The sequence below is a fragment of the Trematomus bernacchii genome, unplaced genomic scaffold, assembly GCF_902827165.1.
Source record: "Trematomus bernacchii unplaced genomic scaffold, fTreBer1.1, whole genome shotgun sequence".
Classification (NCBI taxonomy): domain Eukaryota; kingdom Metazoa; phylum Chordata; class Actinopteri; order Perciformes; family Nototheniidae; genus Trematomus; species Trematomus bernacchii.
Genome location: NW_022987831.1, coordinates 35,001 through 62,396, shown reverse-complemented (window position 1 = coordinate 62,396; position 27,396 = coordinate 35,001). Strand labels below are relative to the sequence as shown.

Genomic DNA, 27,396 nt, shown 5'->3' with positions numbered 1-27,396 from the left:
GCATGACCAGGACAACGCTTCACATCTTTTAGTTTTGACAATATGCACGGAAGCCTTCAGGGCAGAAAGAGGAGACACCATGCATTAAACAGGGCTGCCAACATTTGAGTTCAGCTTGGAGTGAGATTTTTTTTTTTTGGTGAACCGAAAAAAAGAAACTTCCATGTGTACAGTGTTACAAATGTATTGAACAAGTACAAACTAGGGTTTCCCATTAATGTACCGGGCGCTAATAATATTTATTAATATTTGCGGTATTAATAAATACTTTATTAAAATTATTTGTTTTATTTAAAAAGAACAAAAGAAAGTATTGTACTTTACCTATGGTGCTAAAATATCTTATATTATATACATATATAAATGTTTGATAATATATTATATTATGTTATTTCAAGATGGAAAAATTATCTTTTTGATAATATATAATATATAAAAGTATATCATTAATATATGATTTTTGGATAATATATTATCAAATATAACAATCAAAACGAAATAAGTAGTAGTAATTATTAGGGCTATACTGGCACTTGTTAGCATTAACTTTAATTAATTAAAAAAGAACAAAAGAAAATATTTTTACTTTACCTGTGGCGTGAAAATATCTTATAATATATTCTCCTTACCTTCTCTTATTCTTCTCATCCTCCTTCTCCTTCGTCTTTGCTCAGACCCCCCTATACCCTCGTTACATCCAATCAGTGTGCAAATACCGTACAGCCAATCACAATGCGTGACGCTGTCCAGGTTGCTAGGCGGCAGTGCTACGGACCGCGGGTGTCAGGTGACGCAAACAGGAAGTCCTCCGTAAGCCTGACCGTCTCATTTCGTAGACCGCTCGGTTTGCTGTTCCTTCACTTTATTTTTATATTTATATACATTTGTTGTGAACGAAAACTCAGCGTGAGGAAAGGCATGTGTGGCGTGAGTGCGTGAGATATGTGTTAATTGCGTGACTCTCACGCTCAATGCGTGAGTGTTGGCAGCCCTGCATTAAAGGGTAAGGTAAAGGTAACGTTTATGATACTTACACCACTCTATGATTTTGTAAGTAAAAAGCTAACCTGAAGCTAAGCTAAAGGCGGCTAATGTTGGGCTATAACGGAACTGCAGCACGGTCACATGACTTCAGGTCACCACCGCTAAGCTAAAGGTGGCTAATGTTGGGCTATAAAGGAACTGCAGCACGGTCACATGACTTCAGGTCACCACCGCTAAGCTAAAGGTGGCTAATGTTGGGCTATAACGGAACTGCAGCACGGTCACATGACTTCACGTCACCACCGCTAAGCTAAAGGTGGCTAATGTTGGGCTATAAAGGAACTGCAGCACGGTCACATGACTTCACATCACCACCGCTAAGCTAAAGGTGGCTAATGTTGGGCTATAAAGGAACTACAGCACGGTCACATGACTTCACGTCACCACCGCTAAGCTAAAGGTGGCTAATGTTGGGCTATAAAGGAACTACAGCACGGTCACATGACTTACACGTCTCCACCGCTAAGCTAAAGGTGGCTAATGTTGGGCTATAAAGGAACTACAGCACGGTCACATGACTTCACGTCTCCACCGCTAAGCTAAAGGTGGCTAATGTTGGGCTATAAAGGAACTACAGCACGGTCACATGACTTCACGTCATCCACCGCTAAGCTAAAGGTGGCTAATGTTGGGCTATAAAGGAACTACAGCACGGTCACATGACTTCACGTCACCACCGCTAAGCTAAAGGTGGCTAATGTTGGGCTATAAAGGAACTACAGCACGGTCACATGACTTCACGTCACCACCGTTCAGCTAAAGGTGGCTAATGTTGGGCTATAAAGGAACTACAGCACGGTCACATGACTTCACGTCACCACCGTTCAGCTAAAGGTGGCTAATGTTGGGCTATAAAGGAACTACAGCACGGTCACATGACTTCACGTCACCACCGCTAAGCTAAAGGTGGCTAATGTTGGGCTATAAAGGAACTGCAGTACGGTCACATGACTTCACGTCACCACCGTTCAGCTAAAGGTGGCTAATGTTGGGCTATAAAGGAACTACAGTACGGTCACATGACTTCACGTCACCACCGCTAAGCTAAAGGCGGCTAATGTTGGGCGTGATGACGTTTAGTCGTCTCATTTAGACATTTGTTAGCAACCGCCGTTTTTAAATTCATCAGTGGGGTATTTACTGACATAATCTCTTCAGCTTGAGTTAACCACCGATCTTATTTCCAAATATAACCAAAAACACATTCATAAAAAACATCCAGACCAGCGGAGAGGAAATTATAAAATGCCGAGTCATGGCAGGGAGAGTAAAGTATGGGGAAAAAGGCTTGTATTTCTAGCCGTGTCAAATTACTACCATTAGCAGTTCAAATCTGAAGACTACTCTAACACACGCATGCATAGTTAAAAAACACCTGGCCGAAAAATTATGGAAATAAATAGATTAATGAATCCATTAAACTTTATTTATATCACATGTTTCATACACAAAGGGCACAAAGGGCACAAAGGGCACAAACCATGAAACCATAACAATAACAGAACACTAACCCTCCTCTCAATACAAAGTCAGAGACAAAGCTGTCTGTGTGTGTCTGTCACCTTTCCCCTACTTTTTACCTTCTGATATGTTGCTATTGTTCTAACACCTTTTAAAAAGCAATTAGAGTATCATAAATCATCTCTGCACCTCACCGGTGGGTAAACAAGAGTTTTTATTTCCTCATTCCTTCTCACAGTCAAGAGTCCAAACTCCTCTTTCTTCTGTCAACAATCTCTGACACTCAACTCCTGGCAACCAGGCCGGAGAAATATCTGGCTAATGACAGATGAATTAATGTTTAACTTAAATTAACATGATACTCTTTAAAGTATACGACACTACATACTGATATACACCTGAACATCAGCATGAGAGGACTCTTTAAAGTAGAGACACTACATACTGATATACACCTGAACATCAGCAGGAGAGGACTCTTTAAAGTAGAGACACTACATACTGATATACACCTGAACATCAGCAGGAGAGGACTCTTTAAAGTAGAGACACTACATACTGATATACACCTGAACATCAGCAGGAGAGGACTCTTTAAAGTAGAGACACTACATACTGATATACACCTGAACATCAGCAGGAGAGGACTCTTTAAAGTAGAGACACTACATACTGATATACACCTGAACATCAGCAGGAGAGGACTCTTTAAAGTAGAGACACTACATACTGATATACACCTGAGCATCAGCAGGAGAGGACTCTTTAAAGTAGAGACACTACATACTGATATACACCTGAACATCAGCAGGAGAGGACTCTTTAAAGTAGAGACACTACATACTGATATACACCTGAACATCAGCAGGAGAGGACTCTTTAAAGTAGAGACACTACATACTGATATACACCTGAACATCAGCAGGAGAGGACTCTTTAAAGTAGAGACACTACGTACTGATATACACCTGAACATCAGCAGGATAGGACTCTTTAAAGTAGAGACACTACATACTGATATACACCTGAACATCAGCAGGAGAGGACTCTTTAAAGTAGAGACACTACACACTGATATACACCTGAACATCAGCAGGAGAGGACTCTTTAAAGTAGAGACACTACATACTGATATACACCTGAACATCAGCAGGAGAGGACTCTTTAAAGTAGAGACACTACATACTGATATACACCTGAACATCAACAGGAGAGGACTCTTTAAAGTAGAGACACTACATACTGATATACACCTGAACATCAGCAGGAGAGGACTCTTTAAAGTAGAGATTTTTTTCCTGTCTTATTAATTTATTTTAGCTCTTTGAAATGTGTATTTTCTTTCCGTTTTAATTTAAACATAATGTTAAAATCTGCAGTATGAACGTTTTTATGTGAAGTGTTTGGTGTTTGAACATACTCTAATATTAAAGTTGGTCTGCTTTCAAGAGTGTGTAGAAGTTGTAAATGTGTCCTCATTCTGATAAAGGATCAATGAGTCAGACGACTAAACAACGCCTCTCTTATTATGGGATGGAGGTCAGGTTAACAGGATGCATGCTGGGACAAAACGCCTGGCTGCTGCTCCTCCAGACTAAACATTTGTCCAACTGCAGACTCTCAAAGTTAATGGAAGTTCAAGTATGTTATGTTTTTATTTATTTATATCTTTGAGCATTTCTGTCTTGCATAGCAGACAGCTGATAAGGACAAAGAGACACGAGACATGGGAAAGAGACGGATAAAACACATCTTTTATTCTAAGTCTAAACCATTTTTTTAATCTGATTCTCCAGAAATAGGTACGCCTTAATTCCTTTTCCTTTTTATGTTTATTTTCATGGCTCTGTCGTTTAAGTTATCTTGATAAGCATGTTTTGGTTTTGCCTGTGTGGGCATGTGCGGGTGGAGGGAGGGAGGGAGGGAGGGGGCAGTGTAGTGAGTGTACTGTGATATTACAATGTAAATGAAATGGCATTGATTATTGTACACTATAATGAAATAAAAAGACTTGTAAAAAATAAATAAATAGGTACGCCTTAATCCAAAGAATCGTCAGCTAAATCCAAGGCTCCTCCAACAATGCTACATAAGACATAAAACAATAACACCATTTTAAAAAGCGCAATAAGAAACAGAATAGAAATGTAACAGTAACTTAAAGTGGACCTATCATGCTATATTTGAATAATATAGTGTAGGACCATACCTATATAAGGCATATTTATACTTTAAAAAAAAAAAAATACCAAACAGATCATGCATTTTAGCCATGCCTCATTTTCGCTCAATTTGAAAAATGTTACCCCTGTTTTGGCAAGGGTTGATTCAGTGAGAACAGCACCCCCTACAGGCCTGGCATATGTACTACAGCGTCTCCAGCACTTTTGAACGGCAATGGCCGTGGCTGTCTCCTCCTGATTGGTGGAGTTGGCCCAATAGCCGTAGCGCCACCGTCCTGACGTCAGGACAGTGTTCAAATCTGGATCAGTTTTTATCAGATCCGTTGCAGCCCCTTTTTTAGAGATTTGGGTATGGAGGAAAATAGAGAGGGTTGTGTTTTCTGACACTTGGTGAGTTTCCTGGAACACCGGGGACACATATTCATGTAGAAAAGACGTACACAAGTGCATTTTGCATGATAGGTCCCCTTTAATAAACAATATACTGATTTAATATAATGCACAAGTAGTAGGTTTCTTTCAATGAGGAGTAAGAGAATACAAATGAAGGAACCCTTTTTCTATTTAAAGGTCAAGGAAAAAAGTCTATATAACAAGCTTAAAGGTCATTTCTACTGATCATAATTCCATTGTTGAGGTCTACTAGAATAGATTTATATTGTTCAATGTTCCAAACTCACATTGGTTTCTCATTCAGCATCTCTGTACAGTACGTGTATTCACTCTCTGTCCTACACGCCTTGTTGGAGCTCCTGCCCCCCCCCTCCCTGTGAGCCCAATGGCCGTCTGCGAGACAGCGAGACACAGCGAAACCCATCCCGAACACACACACACCCGCAGCCTGGCTGTGAGTTTGTGTGTGTGCTCACACACAAACTCACAGCCTCGCCGTGTCCGGAGCTGCAGCTGAGAAAAGATTGAGTGTGTGTGTGTGTGTGAGGAACTCCGCGGATTGGTCAATTTGGACCAATCCACGGAGGGGTCGTCGTTACATCACTTGGTTCCCGGAAGAAAAAAATGGAAAAAGAGAAATGTCCAACGAGGCGTTCTGGGGCAGCACGGACAGGTCTTTACTGTGTTAGAGTTTTACTCGCTACAGGGTGCACTTTGAGGGTTTGTGACTCTGCAGACCGCTCACATGCAGAACAACCTTCATCACACAAGGGGACGGGTAATAACCGGAAAAGCATGACATGGGAGCTTTAACATTTAGCCGGCATTTATTAAACAGACACAAATGTATAAAACAATCTTACTAACCCCAGTGAAACCCAATGTCTTTCAACTAACTGAAAGAGGAAAGAGGAATACACCAAACAAAGAAACATAGAGCTCTGGAAATAAACAGAATAATAAATCATGTTCTCCCCGGGTAGTCTGTGTTTGTTGAGTTCATTTGGTGAGTTTATCCTGTTGAAGAAAGGGATGACTCGGTATGTAGTCCTCTGCAGAAAATAAATAGCTGCAAGTGACCAATGTGCAGGTGATGCAGGAGAAGTGATCCACGTAGAGTCCAGAGCCTCTTTCAGAGTCCAGAGCCTCTTTCAAGAAGAGAAGGGCCATCTACTAATGACCATACCATTTGTACCGGTGGGTGTCTTGTGCACTCATCCTTGGCTGAGTTTGATATTGAAAGTGGATGAGATTGTTGATGATGTCAGGACTTATGTCTTGAATGTTGTATTATTGTTGTATTGTTTTAAGTGTCAGACCCCAGGAAGAGTAGCTTTTGTCAAGAGCAAAAGCTACTGGGGATCCTAAATAAACATTAACATACATGTCAAATAGAACATGTTGAGTAGTATTTATGTGTTCAGAACAAGCCCAGACACAGCCTGAAAACTCGTTTGTGCTTTGTTTAAAATGATTCGGTGCTAAAAACTATAAAACCCGCACTCCAGTTCCAGTTTAACAGATATATTTAATCGGAAATATTGAACTGTATTTTTTTCTTTATTTATTCTATGTAATTTTGTATTACTTTATATGTCTACCCGTGGTGTTTATATAACATATCTGGTGTTCATTAATGTTCTAATGAAATAAATAAAATAAAGTTTATTTTCCGGTTTAGTTGAGAGCGGACGTGACGTGGCAGCTGAGGCGGGTTTTATTATTTACAAAACGCAACTGCGCATGCGCTGTGGGCCCCGTGGATAAACAAACCTTCAGTTCAGAGAAACACCAGCGAGACGTTATACTCCAGAAAAGGTAAATATATATATTTAAACATGTGTAAAGACAGAGGAGAGACACAGTTAACACACAGGAAACACAGCAGAAAGTCAAGTTATTTGATGTAGAAGACACAGAGCGAAGACTTATGTTAGCTTCACTGCTAAGAGGCTAATGCTGAAGCTAAGCTAATGTTTCTGTTATCTAGAAAGACTTCAGTAACCAAGACAACGATTAGCAAAGGTGGTAGAGAGGTGTATAAGTAAAGATAAGAGATGATTACTGCTTTTCATCTACAGTGAAATACTTTAGTAAGCCTAATTTATCTGAGTATTGCACAGTTGAATAATTGTAAAGTTTAAGAAAGTTATTAGGTTCTCATTTCAGGGACGTAGTGCTGAATTTCATGTTTAAAATGTGTATTAATTGACTGTTTTCTGTCCGTAGCGATGAACACAGACTCGTCTCTCCTCGGCTCAGAGCTGGAGCTCCAGCAGCAGGAAGAGATTTACCAACAGCTGCTGATGCAGGTAACACATCTGATGCTTTACAGACATTACTGCAAACACAGGTTCAGGAGAGATTCATTTCAAGATTCAAGGCTTTTATTGTCATGTGTACATAGCTACAGTGTAGTTATGTCAATGGTAATCTGAGGTCACAGGCTCACAATAACACAGATACAATAGTGCAGGTAAATACAAAAAAGCACATGACGAAAAGTAAACAAACACTGAAATAATGAGATGGTGAAGAGCCAAAGACACGCCAGCCATAGTTCTTGAGAGGAGGGAACATGCTGTTGATGCTGTAGAAATATGGTGGCTTCAGTCCAAAAAATAACATAATTTCTACGATTTTTTTATCAGTTATGTATTGAAGTGATTTCAGTGTAGTTATGGCTTAAGTCCCAGGCTCCTCCAACAATGCAAGAGATGCTGCAAGTGACCAATATGCAGGTAATGCAGGAGAAGTGAAGTATCTACAGCAGGGGTGGCAAACTCAAATACACAGTGGGCCAAAATAAAAAAATGGGTACTAGCCGGACTGGTTCAATGTTTATTGCAAAACTTATTGAAATGAACTTATTGCACATATTAAACCTGGAACTAACAAAGCTTAAATTATTGCCTATAAAAACAACATTACATTACATGTCACTAGTTCAGCCACTTGGCATCTCATCTTGGGTGCAAGGTCATCAATGTTTGGGGTCAGGCTCTGAGCTGAGGAGACCCTCAGGATTGAGTGAAGGTGTGCGTGCAATATACCGGAGGGCCAGATCTAATAGTAATACAAAATGCACAGGTTCAGTAGATGAGGGAAAATGGTGTTGATACTGTAGAAATATGTAGGCTGTAGTCCAAAAAATAACATAATCTCTAGGATTTCTATCAGTTACAATTGTACTGCGTGTCGGCACACTCTCATATCTGTGTTCTCGTATCACAAATTCCAAGAAATTCCAAGAAACCCTAACCCTAACAAAGATCAACACAGATAATATTCTGAAACATAACACCTTAATGTCCTCTACAGTTCAGAGGTACATGGTGTACTTCTACTCCACTACAGTTCAGAGGTACATGGTGTACTTTTCCTCCACTACATGTATTTAATCCCTTTAGTTACTTCACAGATGTGGATGAATGATGTGAAATATAATCAAGTGTTAAATCAGACTTTAGTTCCACCTGGAGTAAATCCACAAGCTACCCTGCAGTATACAAAGTCATTCAAACTAGCTGCACCTTTAGAATTAGAATTGGGAGGGATGAAACCCTCTTTAATGGTCACACATGCAGAGCACACAGCACACAGCACACACAGTGAAATTTGGCCTCTGCATTTAACCCATCCTAGCACCAGGAGTCTAGCACCAGGAGTCTAGTACTAGGAGCAGTGGGCAGCTATTATACAGCGCCCGGGGAGCAATGGGAGTGAGGGGGGAAGGGGGGTGTCCGGTGCCTTGCTCAAGGGCACCACGGCAGGGCAGGAGGTGAACTGGGACCTCTCCAAGTAGAAGTCCACACTCCATATTTAGGTCTGGTCGGGGACTTGAACCAGCGACCCTACGGCTCCCAGTCCAAGCCCCTACTGACTGAGCCACTGCCAGCTTTGAGAACACTTTCATGATCAATCATTATAAAACATATCATATATATTATTCTGAAATGGACCAATCTGCACAATGACTACTTTCACTGTCGCTACTTTCACTATATTTTGATGAGAATACTTTTCTACTTTCACTTGAGGAACATTTTGAATGTAGGACTTTTACTGTAACAGAGTATTCCTACTCTCTGGTACTTCTACTTTTACTCAAGTACAAGACCTGAGTACTTCTACTTTTACTCAAGTACAAGATCTGAGTACTTTTACTTTTACTCTAGTACAAGATCTGAGTACTTTTACTTTTACTCTAGTACAAGATCTGAGTACTTCTACTTTTACTCAAGTACAAGATCTGAGTACTTCTGCTTTTACTCAAGTATAAGATTTGAGTACTTCTACTTTTACTCAAGTATAAGATTTGAGTACTTCTACTTTTACTCAAGTACAAGATCTGAATACTTCTACTTTTACTCAAGTACAAGATCTGAGTACTTCTACTTTTACTCAAGTACAAGATCTGAGTACTTTTACTTTTACTCTAGTACAAGATCTGAGTACTTCTACTTTTACTCAAGTACAAGATCTGAGTACTTCTGCTTTTACTCAAGTACAAGATTTGAGTACTTCTACTTTTACTCAAGTACAAGATTTGAGTACTTCTACTTTTACTCAAGTACAAGATCTGAGTACTTCTACTTTTACTCAAGTACAAGACCTGAGTACTTCTACTTTTACTCAAGTACAAGATCTGAGTACTTCTACTTTTACTCAAGTACAGATCTGAGTACTTCTACTTTTACTCAAGTACAAGATCTGAGTACTTCTACTTTTACTCAAGTACAGATCTGAGTACTTATACTTTTACTCAAGTACAAGATCTGAGTACTTCTACTTTTACTCAAGTACAAGATCTGAGTACTTCTACTTTTACTCAAGTACAAGATCTGAGTACTTCTACTTTTACTAAGTACAAGACCTGAGTACTTCTACTTTTACTCAAGTACAAGATCTGAGTACTTCTACTTTTACTCAAGTACAGATCTGAGTACTTCTACTTTTACTCAAGTACAAGATCTGAATACTTCTACTTTTACTCAAGTACAGATCTGAGTACTTCTACTTTTACTCAAGTACAGATCTGAGTACTTCTACTTTTACTCAAGTACAAGATCTGAGTACTTCTACTTTTACTCAAGTACAAGATCTGAGTACTTCTACTTTTACTCAAGTACAAGATCTGAGTACTTCTACTTTTACTCAAGTACAAGATCTGAGTACTTCTACTTTTACTCAAGTACAAGATCTGAGTACTTCTACTTTTACTCAAGTACAAGATTTGAGTACTTCTACTTTTACTCAAGTACAAGATTTGAGTACTTCTACTTTTACTCAAGTACAAGATCTGAGTACTTCTACTTTTACTAAAAGATCTGAGTACTTCTACTTTTACTAAAAGATCTGAGTACTTTTACTCAAGTACAAGATCTGAGTACTTCTACTTTTACTCAAGTACAAGACCTGAGTACTTCTACTTTTACTCAAGTACAAGATCTGAGTACTTCTACTTTTACTCAAGTACAGATCTGAGTACTTCTACTTTTACTCAAGTACAAGATCTGAATACTTCTACTTTTACTCAAGTACAAGATCTGAGTACTTCTACTTTTACTCAAGTACAAGATCTGAGTACTTCTACTTTTACTCAAGTACAAGATCTGAGTACTTCTACTTTTACTCAAGAACAAGATCTGAGTACTTCTACTTTTACTCAAGTACAAGATCTGAGTACTTCTACTTTTACTCAAGTACAGATCTGAGTACTTCTACTTTTACTCAAGTACAAGATCTGAGTACTTCTACTTTTACTCAAGTACAAGATCTGAGTACTTCTACTTTTACTCAAGTACAAGATCTGAGTACTTCTACTTTTACTCAAGTACAAGATCTGAGTACTTCTACTTTTACTCAAGAACAATGTTATGGCAGAATGTTTAATACAGCGTATTTCTGATATTCATTAATGATCACATGGTATTCCATATGATGTGTGTTACTGAGTTGGGTCACACACAGTTAGAGAGACAATGGTCGTTCTGAATTATCAATAGATGTATTCATTTTAAGTGAGCTGACACCGAGGGTATAGGAAGTTCAGAGAAGGCCTCGGGTTATAAAAACAGTTAACCTTTGTTAGTTAACTAATCCTAAGGATGTCATGAGATGATGACGTTTAAACATATACAGGTATAGCTTTCAGAGAGAAAAACATGTGACATTTGTGTGGTTGGCTGCATGATAAAATGTGCGTGCGTTAAACATGTTTGGGGAACATGTTCGTGTGTCATTTAGAAAAGTATATCTAGGCCTGTGTTTCTTCTGTTCTGGGGAGCATTTCCACGATTGGCTGCTGTGGCAGCAGGTGATGTACTTCCCATTATTGTTTGTTTGTTGCAACAACTAAATAATAATTACTTATCAGCTATATCTGTGTTTGTGTTTTATTGATTCCTCTCTGTTTCATTCTTTCCTGTTGTGTTATGCTGGATATCTCCACAACATTTTGGAGGTCCTACCGAGATTGCCAATGCTGGAGGTTGCTGTGTTCCTTCTCTGGGGGTCTCAACTCCCTTGGCCAGGCAGCCCTGAGACGGCTGTGGTAAAATCTCAAGGAATTGAGAAACCAGACTTGAGACTTCCACAGAAGAAATACCGACTCACAGTAAGCAAAACGTATTTGGAATGAAATTACTTTTGAAGTTGTATTGGTTAAGGGGAAAGAGCAGAGGAGTGGATTTAGGGCATAGGTATGGCTGAAATCTGTTTGATGGTTGTTTGTTTTGTTTGTTGGTCTTGCTTTATGTTTATACTGGAGAGATCACTGTATTCTGCTCGTAGTCTGCCTGAGAAGCTAAGGGTTTGACTGAGGGAATATGATCTTTGCTAGCCGTAAGGACATGTTATGCTGGAGGAATCACTGTATTTGCTCGTAGTCTTGAATTCTGCCTGAGAAGATCCTAATGATTTGTCTTAAGGTTCAGAGATTTATTGGCTGAGGAATACAAATTTGCTTTGCGAGCCAAGTGCACAAAAACAGGGTGGAGGGTCATGCCTGTTCCGGTCCGTTCGGTAATTAAGAGATTAATAAGCCCGATCTGAGTCGAGGGGGTTAAAAATATAAAAAGCTCTGCTCGCGACTCTGTGAATTCACAAAATACAAAAGTGGAGGAAACCATGTTTTGTCAGGCCGTAATGAGTTAGAGACTCAGTATAAAGCGCTAAATGTTTTGGTATACCATAGTTTGTTGTTAATTGGTCTAAGAAGCCCCCTTCTCCTGAAAAGGCTGAGAGCTCCAGCCGGGGGTGTGTCTGTATTTGTCTGTGAAAGTATTTCCCCCCCTTCTCCCGATTCTGTAAAAGAGGAGATGCTCTAATTGTCGGCTGTGAGAGCAAGCAGCCCGGAGTGAGTCTGCTTGTTCTTTTCTCTGATGCCTGAAAGAAGGCTGCTGAGTGTTGAGTTTAAAAAAAAGAAGAAGTGAAAGATCAATGAGTGATCTGAAGTTGGAGTGAATACATTGAAAATTAATAGATCAATGTGTGATTTGATGTAGTACATATATTGAAATAAATAAGAAACAATGATTTGTTGTTTTTAGCATAGTTTTTGTAGGATACAGTTACGTCACATTGTGGATTTATGAGAAGTATTGAGAACTGATTGTTACCATTGCATTGCATTGTGAATTTCATGGTATTTGTCATTAACTAAGAATTGTACTTAATTATATTTCATACAGTAACATTAAGGGAAAGTAAAAAGAGATTTACTGAGTATATGAAGTAGCTATATTGAAATAAAAAGATTTAGTTTTATTTTCACCTAGAATTAAGATGTTTTGAAAAGTCTAGAGAGAGTAAAAGTTATATAAAGTTAACTACTATTCTGGAAAAGTTCCTATGGTTTACTGTTTTATGAGTAACATAAAATAAAAATATATGTATTTACTAGATATAAGAACAACATGCTTATCTAGGTTAACAGAAAGTTGCTATTAACCAGTTTCAGCTGCAACTATCCTATCTTTGTTCTAAAGAGAACATACGTTGAATTTACAATTAATGTTAGGAAAGTTCACAATTGATATCATTAAAGACCGTTTTGGATTAATAGGGCGTGTCTGTCATAAACATTCATGCTTAGATGGAATAAAGTGTTGAGATGTTCTCAAAGTGGGAGTTTTCACAATGCCTTCTTTGTTGTTATTGAAACAATGATAAAGAAAACTGTTCCGTGATGATTTCTGTAGGTTTTAGCTTTAGTAATGAAGATTACATTTTGTGAGGAAACTTTTCCACCAAGAATTCCTTTAAGTGTTCCAAAAATATATTCATTAACTGTAATTAGATTACTTGTTTTTCAAATATAGCGCTGAATACAGTTAGTTTTGTATTATTACAACCTAACCATGCTTGTAACACAACTTGGATAAACAATTAGAAAATGAATAGAATAAGCAAATAGATAAAAGATGAGTCTATAGTGGTTAAGGAGGGTTTCCTTGTTTTGCTCATTGACTTAGAACTGAAGTAAAGAAGAATAGTGTTTTATGAGAACTGTCATTCCTCATGGTTTTTAAAGATAAATCATCAGTTTTTATAGACTTTGATGTTAAAATGGATCATGGTGGAGAATTAATACCTTTTTAGTTTCGAATTTAAGAAGATTTTAAAGATGATGTTTATGTTATTTTCCTGACTAGAATTTAAAAGCAGGACGTCAACTAGACAAAAGAGATTTTACAGTTTAGTTTTACTACTTTTAACGAAGTAAAGAATCTGGGTAAACTACCACCGTTAGTTTGTTTTAACATTCACATGTTTCAGCATTCCTGACCATATAGACACTCAGCCATTTTGTAACCCGTTGGGAGAGAGATTTAAATTGAGTTTTTCTCTAGTAGCTGATTGGCTGTGATTACAGCAGCACTGGATAGTTATGCGCCACCTTTGGGTTGTACTCTGAATCAGTGTGTTGGTGAGATGTTGCTCACTACAGAAACAGAAGAAGTGTGCAAAGAACGCATCTCTGAGGAGGTTTTGACATTTTGCTTGTGCCTCGTTGTCAAGGCAACAGTGGTGTGAAGAGGAACTGCAGTTTTTGGGGATTTCTACTGTGCAGAGGACAACGTGTGTCTGCTGATTGTACCACATTGATCCAAGAGTTTCCTTCCCTCCAGATGCCAGAGAGAGTTTCCTTGAGCCCACTGACCAGGGCCATTTCTAGCTTTTTGGGGACCCTGCCACTGACTACAGCTGCAGAGGACAACGAATCACTGACTGTTCTCATTATGACAAGATCTTGAGACAGGCTTTTCTCAGACTGGTCAGACTCTGAAGAAATTATGCAATGATTTTATAGCATAACTGTGCAAGAGTTTTCCAGAGGGTGGTGTAGAACATTATGTTTAGTGTTTAAGAAAAGAGGCTGCTTGTTTAACGATGGTCTGGAATACTGAAAAGATTAAAGTTTAATATCCTTGTTTAGCATACAAGACATCTGATTATTATGTCACACATAATAATCTTGACATATAAACTAGCTATGGGTAAAACGTGTGGTCGTTATACCATTGTTATCATGAACTAAAAATAAATAGGGAAATAGTCTGGTTAAAGATGAACGGATTTGATATCCTAGAGAGGGTTAGTTATATTGTGAATACTTCACAAAGTGTTTACTAATGTATTTTGAAGAACAAATAACAAAAACACGAGTCCAATTTTGTTTTGTTTTTAGATTAAATTGTCCATTACCAAAACTGTTCACCTTAGGTCTAGCTTTAGACTTTGATAGTAAAGGAGTATTTAGGCTTATTTTTATATATCTGACATTTTTTTAAACATGTTGGCTATTTCCTAGATGAAGAGATGGCATTACTCTCCAATTGTTAAGAACATTTCTGAAGATTTAATATTTGTTCCATTTCTAATGTTCCTATTTCAAACGTAATTTTAGAGTAACAAAGGCTGATGCTGAACTTGGAAAACATGTGTTTGCATGTCGTAAACAAAGAGGCTTTGTTTGTTCAATCACCAGTTAAATCTCATACAGTAATAATGATTGATTGGCTAAAGCTTAGTTTAACATCCTGGTGAAACATTATGGGATATGTTCACTTCTAAGGGTAAACAAATTGATTAAAATGGATTATTGTTATTATTATTGATTAATTTGGAATATTAATTAAAAAGGCCGTTATCTGCAGGTTCACTTAGGAATGCCTTGCATGAACATTTGTCAGGCTTTGTGTTTCCTAGGGGCAGTACATTAATGAAGTTTATTGATAATTTGTTTGTTTAAACATCTGAAGAAAATTGTGCTGCGAACACGGGGAAAAACTGTGTTGCATTGTTTGACATCAACACAATGATGTCACTGATTAAAAACTCCAGCTGGTAGAATATCAAAGTGCACTACTATAGGACATGAGATCTCGAGACTGACTTAGACTTTGCAAAGACTGAATGAATGTGAATTGATTTGTCAATTCCTGACTGTTACAGTAACACTGACCCACCGACAAGGTGATTTTATTTTGGGATGCACACAATGCTTTTGGCAATGGTTTTCTGACTATGCCATTGTTGAACCATTGTGAGACATGACGCATGAACTTTGTCTGACTCTGCATGATCCCTGCATGGCTTGATGACTATGTAGCTTGATTTTTAACATTGCTGATTCTTTTTGACAGGAGAAAGTTTTTGTTTTTTCATCCTTTGTTTTAGGTGTTCCTGATGATGAGTCATAGGACTTTGAAATAACATTGTATGTGAAGATGGGTACTCTGAAGTGTCTTATTTGGGAAACATGGTCTCTATGGGTTGGAGGACAATGTTTCCAGGAGGGGTATAATGGGTTTATTGTTTAATTTAGTAATTTAATTTCAAGATGTATTTGATAATATTTTGTTTCCATCCCAGTTGAAATCTTTCATTATTTCTTCTGTGACACATTGGTTTCAGATTTCTTTGAATTCTTGTCACGTGAATCTTTTAACCCTCACATGATCCAGAGGGCAAATGAAACTTGTCGCCTAAAAAAACTTTTTCCTACATGGTCAAGCTCTCAGATTGGGTTCTGCTAAGACGTATGATTAAATGTATTGTTCGAAGTTGAGATCTGATTGGTTTCAGCACCATGGCTGAACAATGTTGCAGGAGATGTTTGTTGTGTGTTTAGGAAATTGTGGGTAAGTAAAAACACAACGCAAACAACATTTCATGGTTTCAAGAAGTTTAAAAATGATAGATAAGACTCTAAGACCTAGTGGTCGACTGTAGGCTGTTAACCCAGAATGCAAGTGCTATTTTCTACCCAGGCCAAAGCTGTTTTTCCCCTTGCAATCTTGAGGAGGGAAGATGGATCATTCTGAGGCAGACTGGAGTGTCAATGAAGGCAGCTGGATGACTTCCAGCTATTCTTCTACTGCTATTGTCTTATGGGTTTGGGTCAACACGAAGTACAAAACCCAAAACTTCTGAGATGATTTACAGCCAAGTATATTAGTAATCTCAACACTCCAGAGAACATATAGAAGATCCACCGTTAACTGTTCTTTTACTGAAGTCTCAGTTTTCTGACTACAGTTCCGTCCAATTCAAATGATAATGATGTTGCTTCAGATGTCATCAAGGGATTTTGCTATGAGATGGGACATTACAGCATGAAGGCTAAGATAGATATTCCATCTAAAGGCTACGCATGGAGATCGGAACGTGCACATCCTGAAGAAGTGATTACTGGACAATATAACAGAAGTAGAAAAGGATGGACGACAGTTACATCTTGCTATAAGTGTTTTGGAAGATTTTTCATTATGTATAATCAAGTATTAATTGTATGTTGCTTTGTTATTAGGCTATGTATGTAAGTTTGTTAAACTTGAATGGGACAAATTGATTTTTTCCTCTTAAACATACTGAGGTTTTTAAATGATTTTCCATTTAAGTAGAGTAGGATTAGCGCAATTGTCTTTTCTTCCACTTTTTCTGTTATAATCAAAAAGGTGTTTTTTTGGCTATTGTGAGTAGGTACAGTACAGGTGACCTGTGATTTCTGCCTTGAGTAAAATGATTACCCATCGATAAATATTTTTCAGAAAGTCATTTTGGGCTTTCGAGGGCGGAACTCAGTAGGTTACTTGTAATAATAATCTTTTTTGATTAAGTGATCTTAATTAATAAAAGGAGGGAGTGTTATGGCAGAATGTTTAATACAGCGTATTTCTGATATTCATTAATGATCACATGGTATTCCATATGATGTGTGTTACTGAGTTGGGTCACACACAGTTAGAGAGACAATGGTCGTTCTGAATTATCAATAGATGTATTCATTTTAAGTGAGCTGACACCGAGGGTATAGGAAGTTCAGAGAAGGCCTCGGGTTATAAAAACAGTTAACCTTTGTTAGTTAACTAATCCTAAGGATGTCATGAGATGATGACGTTTAAACATATACAGGTATAGCTTTCAGAGAGAAAAACATGTGACATTTGTGTGGTTGGCTGCATGATAAAATGTGCGTGCGTTAAACATGTTTGGGGAACATGTTCGTGTGTCATTTAGAAAAGTATATCTAGCCCTGTGTTTCTTCTGTTCTGGGGAGCATTTCCACGATTGGCTGCTGTGGCAGCAGGTGATGTACTTCCCATTATTGTTTGTTTGTTGCAACAACTAAATAATAATTACTTATCAGCTATATCTGTGTTTGTGTTTTATTGATTCCTCTCTGTTTCATTCTTTCCTGTTGTGTTATGCTGGATATCTCCACAACAACAAGATCTGAGTACTTCTACTTTTACTCAAGTACAAGATCTGAGTACTTCTACTTTTACTCAAGTACAAGATCTGAGTACTTCTACTTTTACTCAAGTACAAGATCTGAGTACTTCTACTTTTACTAAGTACAAGACCTGAGTACTTCTACTTTTACTCAAGTACAAGATCTGAGTACTTCTACTTTTACTCAAGTACAGATCTGAGTACTTCTACTTTTACTCAAGTACAAGATCTGAATACTTCTACTTTTACTCAAGTACAGATCTGAGTACTTCTACTTTTACTCAAGTACAGATCTGAGTACTTCTACTTTTACTCAAGTACAAGATCTGAGTACTTCTACTTTTACTCAAGTACAGATCTGAGTACTTCTACTTTTACTCAAGTACAGATCTGAGTACTTCTACTTTTACTCAAATACAAGATCTGAATACTTCTACTTTTACTCAAGTACAAGATCTGAGTACTTCTACTTTTACTCAAGTACAGATCTGAGTACTTCTACTTTTACTCAAATACAAGATCTGAATACTTCTACTTTTACTCAAGTACAAGACCTGAGTACTTCTACTTTTACTCAAGTACAAGACCTGAGTACTTCTACTTTTACTCAAATACAAGACCTGAGTACTTCTACTTTTACTCAAGTACAGATCTGAGTACTTCTACTTTTACTCAAGTACAGATCTGAGTACTTCTACTTTTACTCAAGTACAAGATCTGAATACTTCTACTTTTACTCAAGTACAGATCTGAGTACTTCTACTTTTACTCAAGTACAGATCTGAGTACTTCTACTTTTACTCAAGTACAAGATCTGAGTACTTCTACTTTTACTCAAGTACAGATCTGAGTACTTCTACTTTTACTCAAGTACAGATCTGAGTACTTCTACTTTTACTCAAATACAAGATCTGAATACTTCTACTTTTACTCAAGTACAAGATCTGAGTACTTCTACTTTTACTCAAGTACAGATCTGAGTACTTCTACTTTTACTCAAATACAAGATCTGAATACTTCTACTTTTACTCAAGTACAAGACCTGAGTACTTCTATTTTTACTCAAGTACAAGACCTGAGTACTTCTACTTTTACTCAAATACAAGACCTGAGTACTTCTACTTTTACTCAAGTACAGATCTGAGTACTTCTACTTTTACTCAAGTACAGATCTGAGTACTTCTACTTTTACTCAAGTACAGATCTGAGTACTTCTACTTTTACTCAAGTACAAGATCTGAGTACTTCTACTTTTACTCAAGTACAGATCTGAGTACTTCTACTTTTACTCAAGTACAGATCTGAGTACTTCTACTTTTACTCAAATACAAGATCTGAATACTTCTACTTTTACTCAAGTACAAGATCTGAGTACTTCTACTTTTACTCAAGTACAGATCTGAGTACTTCTACTTTTACTCAAATACAAGATCTGAATACTTCTACTTTTACTCAAGTACAAGACCTGAGTACTTCTACTTTTACTCAAGTACAAGACCTGAGTACTTCTACTTTTACTCAAATACAAGACCTGAGTACTTCTACTTTTACTCAAGTACAGATCTGAGTACTTCTACTTTTACTCAAGTACAGATCTGAGTACTTCTACTTTTACTCAAGTACAGATCTGAGTACTTCTACTTTTACTCAAGTACAAGATCTGAGTACTTCTACTTTTACTCAAGTACAGATCTGAGTACTTCTACTTTTACTCAAGTACAGATCTGAGTACTTCTACTTTTACTCAAGTACAAGATCTGAGTACTTCTACTTTTACTCAAGAACAAGATCTGAGTACTTCTACTTTTACTCAAGTACAAGATCTGAGTACTTCTACTTTTACTCAAGTACAAGATCTGAGTACTTCTACTTTTACTCAAGTACAAGATCTGAGTACTTCTACTTTTACTAAGTACAAGACCTGAGTACTTCTACTTTTACTCAAGTACAAGATCTGAGTACTTCTACTTTTACTCAAGTACAGATCTGAGTACTTCTACTTTTACTCAAGTACAAGATCTGAATACTTCTACTTTTACTCAAGTACAGATCTGAGTACTTCTACTTTTACTCAAGTACAGATCTGAGTACTTCTACTTTTACTCAAGTACAAGATCTGAGTACTTCTACTTTTACTCAAGTACAGATCTGAGTACTTCTACTTTTACTCAAGTACAGATCTGAGTACTTCTACTTTTACTCAAATACAAGATCTGAATACTTCTACTTTTACTCAAGTACAAGATCTGAGTACTTCTACTTTTACTCAAGTACAGATCTGAGTACTTCTACTTTTACTCAAATACAAGATCTGAATACTTCTACTTTTACTCAAGTACAAGACCTGAGTACTTCTACTTTTACTCAAGTACAAGACCTGAGTACTTCTACTTTTACTCAAATACAAGACCTGAGTACTTCTACTTTTACTCAAGTACAGATCTGAGTACTTCTACTTTTACTAAGTACAAGACCTGAGTACTTCTACTTTTACTCAAATACAAGACCTGAGTACTTCTACTTTTACTCAAGTACAGATCTGAGTACTTCTACTTTTACTCAAGTACAGATCTGAGTACTTCTACTTTTACTCAAGTACAGATCTGAGTACTTCTACTTTTACTCAAGTACAAGATCTGAGTACTTCTACTTTTACTCAAGTACAGATCTGAGTACTTCTACTTTTACTCAAGTACAGATCTGAGTACTTCTACTTTTACTCAAATACAAGATCTGAATACTTCTACTTTTACTCAAGTACAAGATCTGAGTACTTCTACTTTTACTCAAGTACAGATCTGAGTACTTCTACTTTTACTCAAATACAAGATCTGAATACTTCTACTTTTACTCAAGTACAAGACCTGAGTACTTCTACTTTTACTCAAGTACAAGACCTGAGTACTTCTACTTTTACTCAAATACAAGACCTGAGTACTTCTACTTTTACTCAAGTACAGATCTGAGTACTTCTACTTTTACTCAAGTACAGATCTGAGTACTTCTACTTTTACTCAAGTACAGATCTGAGTACTTCTACTTTACTCAAGTACAAGATCTGAGTACTTCTACTTTTACTCAAGTACAGATCTGAGTACTTCTACTTTTACTCAAGTACAGATCTGAGTACTTCTACTTTTACTCAAGTACAAGATCTGAGTACTTCTACTTTTACTCAAGAACAAGATCTGAGTACTTCTACTTTTACTCAAGTACAAGATCTGAGTACTTCTACTTTTACTCAAGTACAAGATCTGAGTACTTCTACTTTTACTCAAGTACAAGATCTGAGTACTTCTACTTTTACTAAGTACAAGACCTGAGTACTTCTACTTTTACTCAAGTACAAGATCTGAGTACTTCTACTTTTACTCAAGTACAGATCTGAGTACTTCTACTTTTACTCAAGTACAAGATCTGAATACTTCTACTTTTACTCAAGTACAGATCTGAGTACTTCTACTTTTACTCAAGTACAGATCTGAGTACTTCTACTTTTACTCAAGTACAAGATCTGAGTACTTCTACTTTTACTCAAGTACAGATCTGAGTACTTCTACTTTTACTCAAGTACAGATCTGAGTACTTCTACTTTTACTCAAATACAAGATCTGAATACTTCTACTTTTACTCAAGTACAAGATGTGAGTACTTCTACTTTTACTCAAGTACAGATCTGAGTACTTCTACTTTTACTCAAATACAAGATCTGAATACTTCTACTTTTACTCAAGTACAAGACCTGAGTACTTCTACTTTTACTCAAGTACAAGACCTGAGTACTTCTACTTTTACTCAAATACAAGACCTGAGTACTTCTACTTTTACTCAAGTACAGATCTGAGTACTTCTACTTTTACTCAAGTACAGATCTGAGTACTTCTACTTTTACTCAAGTACAAGATCTGAGTACTTCTACTTTTACTCAAGTACAGATCTGAGTACTTCTACTTTTACTCAAGTACAGATCTGAGTACTTCTACTTTTACTCAAATACAAGATCTGAATACTTCTACTTTTACTCAAGTACAAGATCTGAGTACTTCTACTTTTACTCAAGTACAAGATCTGGGTACTTCTACTGCAGGTTTATATCATGGATATTGGCTCACAGGACCGTGTTATTAGTTTGAAGTTTATCTTACAGGTCGTTAAACTAAATTACATTCTGCGGTTCTGACACATTTGCTCTTCGGCTTTAGTTTCTGAGGCAGCGCCAAATAACCTCAGAGGACCTGTGAGAATACAGGGTGGGTATTCTGGGTTCTTTATAAACTCCTCCTATTAAGTACACACAAGCCTTCTGGGTTTTATCAACTGATGGTTACTTTCTCTAACCTCAGCATTAATCAGATTCTTTCCATTTGGATCCAGCCAATGGGAAGTGATGCAGCCAATGGGAAGTGATCCAGCCAATGGGAAGTGATTGCATAAGTGTATTGACCACTGCCAGACTGCAGCGGACATTTACTGGAAATGTGATGAGAGTAAAGAAAGTAACACACTATCTTCAGCACATTATCGGGCATGTATTTCAGATTGAGTTGCCTCTTTCCTTTTCAATAACAGGTGCTTTAGAGAAGCTGCATGTACACTGGAACAAATGCTGCTCCAAAAACAAGTTAACAAGCTGTTTTCACTTGAAATAAGTACAAAGATCTGCCAATAGAACAAGTGAGCATCAGCTTGGTAAGAGCACTTGAAATAAGAAGGGACATTTAGATAAATCACATCTTGTAATTAGCTGGGAGAACTCATTTTGAACTATATTTAGCTGCAAATGCTCAAACGTTTTCTGTTTCCTGATGCTAGTTGGTGATTTTCCAATAAATATGTAAAACAATATGTGTTTCCTCTGAGATACAACTCAAAATAAGATGTTTTGAGTTAACAAGATGATGCATTGTCTAAAAACAAGAGCCTATATCTCACTGCAGTGTTACCTCTGAAGTTATTGTGTCTTATATCAGGTGCAGAGAAATATTCTGACTAGATATCAGACACAGATACTGGGCAGGATTTAGAGTTTTTGTAGTACTTAACTTTTCTCTCCTCTAATGAAGTTGAGTATGTCTGAATCTCAAACACATACTGATCTCTCTCTGTTCAGACGGTGGGAAAAATGCCGACTGAAAATCCAGAATCCAAAGTGATCCGACCGCAGCCCGGTGAGTAACGTATTTGACGTATTTCTGTGTTGGTCCCTGAAGGCAGCATCTCCCTGGACCAATGGGATTCCTCCACGTGATTTTTGATTATTGCAGAAAACAATCTCAACGTTTATGATATTTACACATTTAATTCATCAGGATAATATATTAACACCACTTTACGATTTCTGAAGTAAAGAGCTAATGTTGGGCTATATAGGAACTACAGCACGGTCACATGACTTCACGTCACCACCGCTAAGCTAAAGGTGGCTAATGTTGGGCTATAAAGGAACTACAGCACGGTCACATGACTTCACGTCACCACCGCTAAGCTAAAGGCGGCTAATGTTGGGCTATAAAGGAATTACAGCAAGGTCACATGACTTCACGTCAACACCGCTAAGCTAAAGGAGGCTAATGTTGGGCTATAAAGGAACTACAGCACGGTCACATGACTTCACGTCACCACCGCTAAGCTAAAGGTGGCTAATGTTGGGCTATAAAGGAACTACAGCACGGTCACATGACTTCACGTCACCACCGCTAAGCTAAAGGCGGCTAATGTTGGGCTATAAAGGAATTACAGCAAGGTCACATGACTTCACGTCACCACCGCTAAGCTAAAGGCGGCTAATGTTGGGCTATAAAGGAATTACAGCAAGGTCACATGACTTCACGTCACCACCGCTAAGCTAAAGGCGGCTAATGTTGGGCTATAAAGGAACTACAGCACTGGGGTATTTACTGACATGTTTTATGTCGTAGAACAAAAATCTCTTCAGCTTGTGTTAACCACAGACCTGATTTCAGGCTAACAACCAAAAACACATTCAGAGAACCATTGACTTTCACACCAGGGGACAGAAAGTGATAAAATGCTTATTCCTGCACCACTCTATGCGATTTATATCAAATTTGAAAGACAGTGCTAACGTTGTTTCATAGATAACTTTATTGTGTACTTGACTCTTAATCTGTGTCTTATCCCCCCTCTCAGGTCTGTGTGTGAAGACCGTCACAGAGCCAGATAAACAGAAGATCTTTGTGAACGTCTGCCAGTCTCCGGTCGTCCCTCTTCCTCCGGAGATCTCCAGAGACGAGCTGGTGGATCTGCTTCAGTCTGAAGACCCCAGTGGGTTCAGAGTCCCCATGAGCCTCGGAGAGCCGCACACCGAGACCGACAACAGTACGTGATCACCTCATTACTTCACATCTGAAGCTCTTATCATAGCTTGCTTGTGTTATCATCATATGCACTAGGGATGGGAATTTGAAAGCAAATGTATATTCGAATATTCGACCCCCAAAAAAACGGTTAACCGATTAACTGAAATGTAAATATCCTATAAAGAATGTGGGAAAATATTTTACAAAAAAGAAAAATTATAATAATAATTTTGAAAAATAAATAAATGCATGTTCAAATAAGTTTAGAAACCAAGTCGAATTTGTCAAATGTATTGAACTGGTGATCACAGTTTGAACAGTTGACAGCTATAGGCCTACAGCTTTCATGCTTAAAACATAACTTGGTTTTTAAATTAAAGCGGGATCATACATGAACACCATAACGGGTTAGGGTAACGTGACCCTATCACAACAGAGATCAACCTGTAACAGGGCCTATGCACAGAATGCAGCTATTCAATACTCATTCTTCTTTAAGAATATGAGCATGTCTACAAACCACGCCCCGTAAAACTCTGAAAAGTTTTGTGAAGCCGCCATTGTATTTGTGGCATTAGCATTATTAGCATTAGCATTCGCCCAGCGCACCAACGGAGAGAGAATAACTTACGGCAACACAAAAGAAAACATGGGAGCGGTGGAGATGAGGAGGTGTCGGCGTTCTGGTGATTTCCTCTGAAGGCTTCAGTAGAAGATGCTGGGAGTCCCAGCAGCTTCTACTGAAGCCAGTCCCCAACTCAGGGGGATTCCGGCCGGGGACTTCGGGTGGCAGTATACGCCGTGAAGTTGTTTGCTGCCTGCCAGTAAACCCAGAGCAGAAGAAGAAGAAGTGACGTCAGCGGCTCATTTGCCTAATCTTCCCTCAGGGAACTTATTCCGGTATGAACGCGATCTGTACTTAGTGCTGGGGCACTAAGTGCTGGGGCACTAAGTGCTGGGGCATTAAGTGCCGGGGCACTAAGTGCTGGGGCACTAAGTGCTGGGGCATTAAGTGCCGGGGCACTAAGTGCTGGGGCATTAAGTGCTGGGGCACTAAGTGCGGCAAAGTACTTGGTGTGAAAGCGGCTATTGCATTGTGGTGCAACTCTGACCTGCTGCCCTGCTCCAGGCTCATCTCATCCTCATCAGGAGAGGTTTCACAGTCGTGTTTCAACATATTGCTTTTGTCACAGTAATCTTTAGACAATAGGAACACGTACTTCACTCTGAGAGATGCCACAAACTATCACGCAAGTTCAGACTTCAGGGGCTCGAAAGAAACTCTGAAAGCTGGAGCTCATCAAATCATATCTGTGTCATGAGGACATTGAACCCTTCGTGGTCAAATCCATCACTAAATCATAAGTGACCCAACAGCTGTTCTGCATCCTGGAGTGTCTGCTAAAGGGCCGTATGGAAACATGGAGATCCTAATATTCTTTTATTTATTTGGGTACACATTATATTAAGATGAGATGAGAGGAGATGAGAGGAGAGGAGAGGAGAGGAGAGGAGAGGAGAGGAGAGGAGAGGAGAGGAGAGGAGAGGAGAGGAGAGGAGAGGAGAGGAGGAGGAGAGGAGAGGAGAGGAGAGGAGAGGAGAGGAGAGGAGAGGAGAGGAGAGGAGATGAGATGAGAAATTCAGTAGTTTAACAGCAACAGGGTAAGAATGAAAAACAGGACAGCACAGATTAATACAATTAAGGATCAAATCAAAGAAATTAATTAAAATGAACATATATACATATTTGGTCATGTGTACATATTATTTACATGTGTGTGTGAAAACAGTGTGTATTTTATGTCCAGTAATTGTGTCACATTAAAAGTACAGTTTTGCAAATCATATCTCTTTAGAGAACAAATATGATCAAATATAATACAAATGAAAAAGTACATAGGCGTTCTTTGAAATGACAAATATCTACACATGTACATGTATCTACTTAAACACACACACATACATATATACATGTATTAGGGGTGGGAATTTGAAAGAAAATGTATATTCGAATATTCGACACCCAAAAAAAACGGTTAACCGAATTTACATATCCTATACTTTTTTTTTTTAATAATAATAATAATAAATAAATGTTCAAATAAATATGGAAACCAAACCTATTTTTCTCAAGATATTTAAGATATAACTTTCGTTAAAAAAAAAGAAGATTACAATAAAAAATATTCATAACTCACATTCGAATACCTGAACCATTTTGAATATTCGATTAATCATTCCCATCCCTAACATATATATATATATATGTATACAAACATGTACTTTCACATACACATATACACACACCTATATATGCATACATACACACACACCTATACAGAGATCCTAATCTTCCACAACACAAATTGCTTTTTCATTTTTAAGGTGTTTTTGTAGCAGTTTTTTTTTTTTGTCTCCATTGTCCCATCGTCTGTCTTTGTGTCGTTTAAAAAAGCAATATAAATATTTCCCATGACTCTCTCTGTTTCAGACTCCCAGGCCTGCACCGCGTACGACGTCGTCATCAACCAGGAATTCTTCCAGAAGTGCCAGGTGTGTGTGTGTGCGTGTGTATTTTGTATTTGTCATTTACTACACTGAACCAGCAGAGGGCGCCAGCGCGCTGTAGTTATTAAATCCAAAGAAATGTTCTCACCTCACTCTGTGTGTGTGTGTGTGTGTGTGTGTGTGTGTGTGTGGTGTGTGTGTGTGTGTGTGTGTGTGTGTGTGTGTGTGTGTGTGTGTGCTGTGTGTGTGTGTGTGTGTGTGTGTGTGTGTGTGTGTGTGTGTGTGTGTGTGTGTGTTGTGTGTGTGTGTGTGTGTGTGTGTGTGTGTGTGTGTGTGTGTGTGTGTGTGTGTGTGTTGCAGACAGATCCGTTGTTCCAGCAGTTTGTTATTCTGGTGTCTTTGGAGGGTCTGGAGAACAAATACAACCTGGAGCTGAGCAGAGGTGTGTGTGTGTACAGTTGATGTGTGTGTGTACAGTTGTTGTGATGTGTGTGTGTGTACAGTTGTTGTGATGTGTGTGTGTACAGTTGTTGAGATGTGGGGTGTGTGTGTACAGTTGTTGAGATGTGTGTGTGTACAGTTGTTGAGATGTGGGGTGTGTGTGTACAGTTGTTGAGATGTGTGTGTGTACAGTTGTTGAGATGTGGGGTGTGTGTGTACAGTTGTTGAGATGAGATGTGTGTGTGTACAGTTGTTGAGATGTGTGTGTGTGTGTGTGTGATGTGTGTGTGTGTTTCTGCAGA

General features: G+C 38.0%; 1 protein-coding gene across 1 annotated transcript in view; it reads left to right on the top strand.

Moving 5' to 3' along the window:
* The first annotated feature begins 6,790 nt into the window (after positions 1-6,790).
* pih1d1 (PIH1 domain containing 1) overlaps positions 6,791-27,396 on the top strand; it is a 25,138-nt gene continuing 4,532 nt past the window's right edge. The window contains exons 1-7 of the mRNA XM_034152734.1: positions 6,791-6,899; positions 7,311-7,393; positions 22,936-22,993; positions 23,976-24,164; positions 26,637-26,698; positions 27,014-27,095; position 27,396. The exon at position 27,396 is cut by the window's right edge and continues 96 nt beyond it. Of these exons, the coding sequence (XP_034008625.1) occupies positions 7,313-7,393; positions 22,936-22,993; positions 23,976-24,164; positions 26,637-26,698; positions 27,014-27,095; position 27,396 (473 nt within the window). The 5' untranslated portion in view covers positions 6,791-6,899; positions 7,311-7,312. The remainder of the gene's footprint in view (positions 6,900-7,310; positions 7,394-22,935; positions 22,994-23,975; positions 24,165-26,636; positions 26,699-27,013; positions 27,096-27,395) is intronic.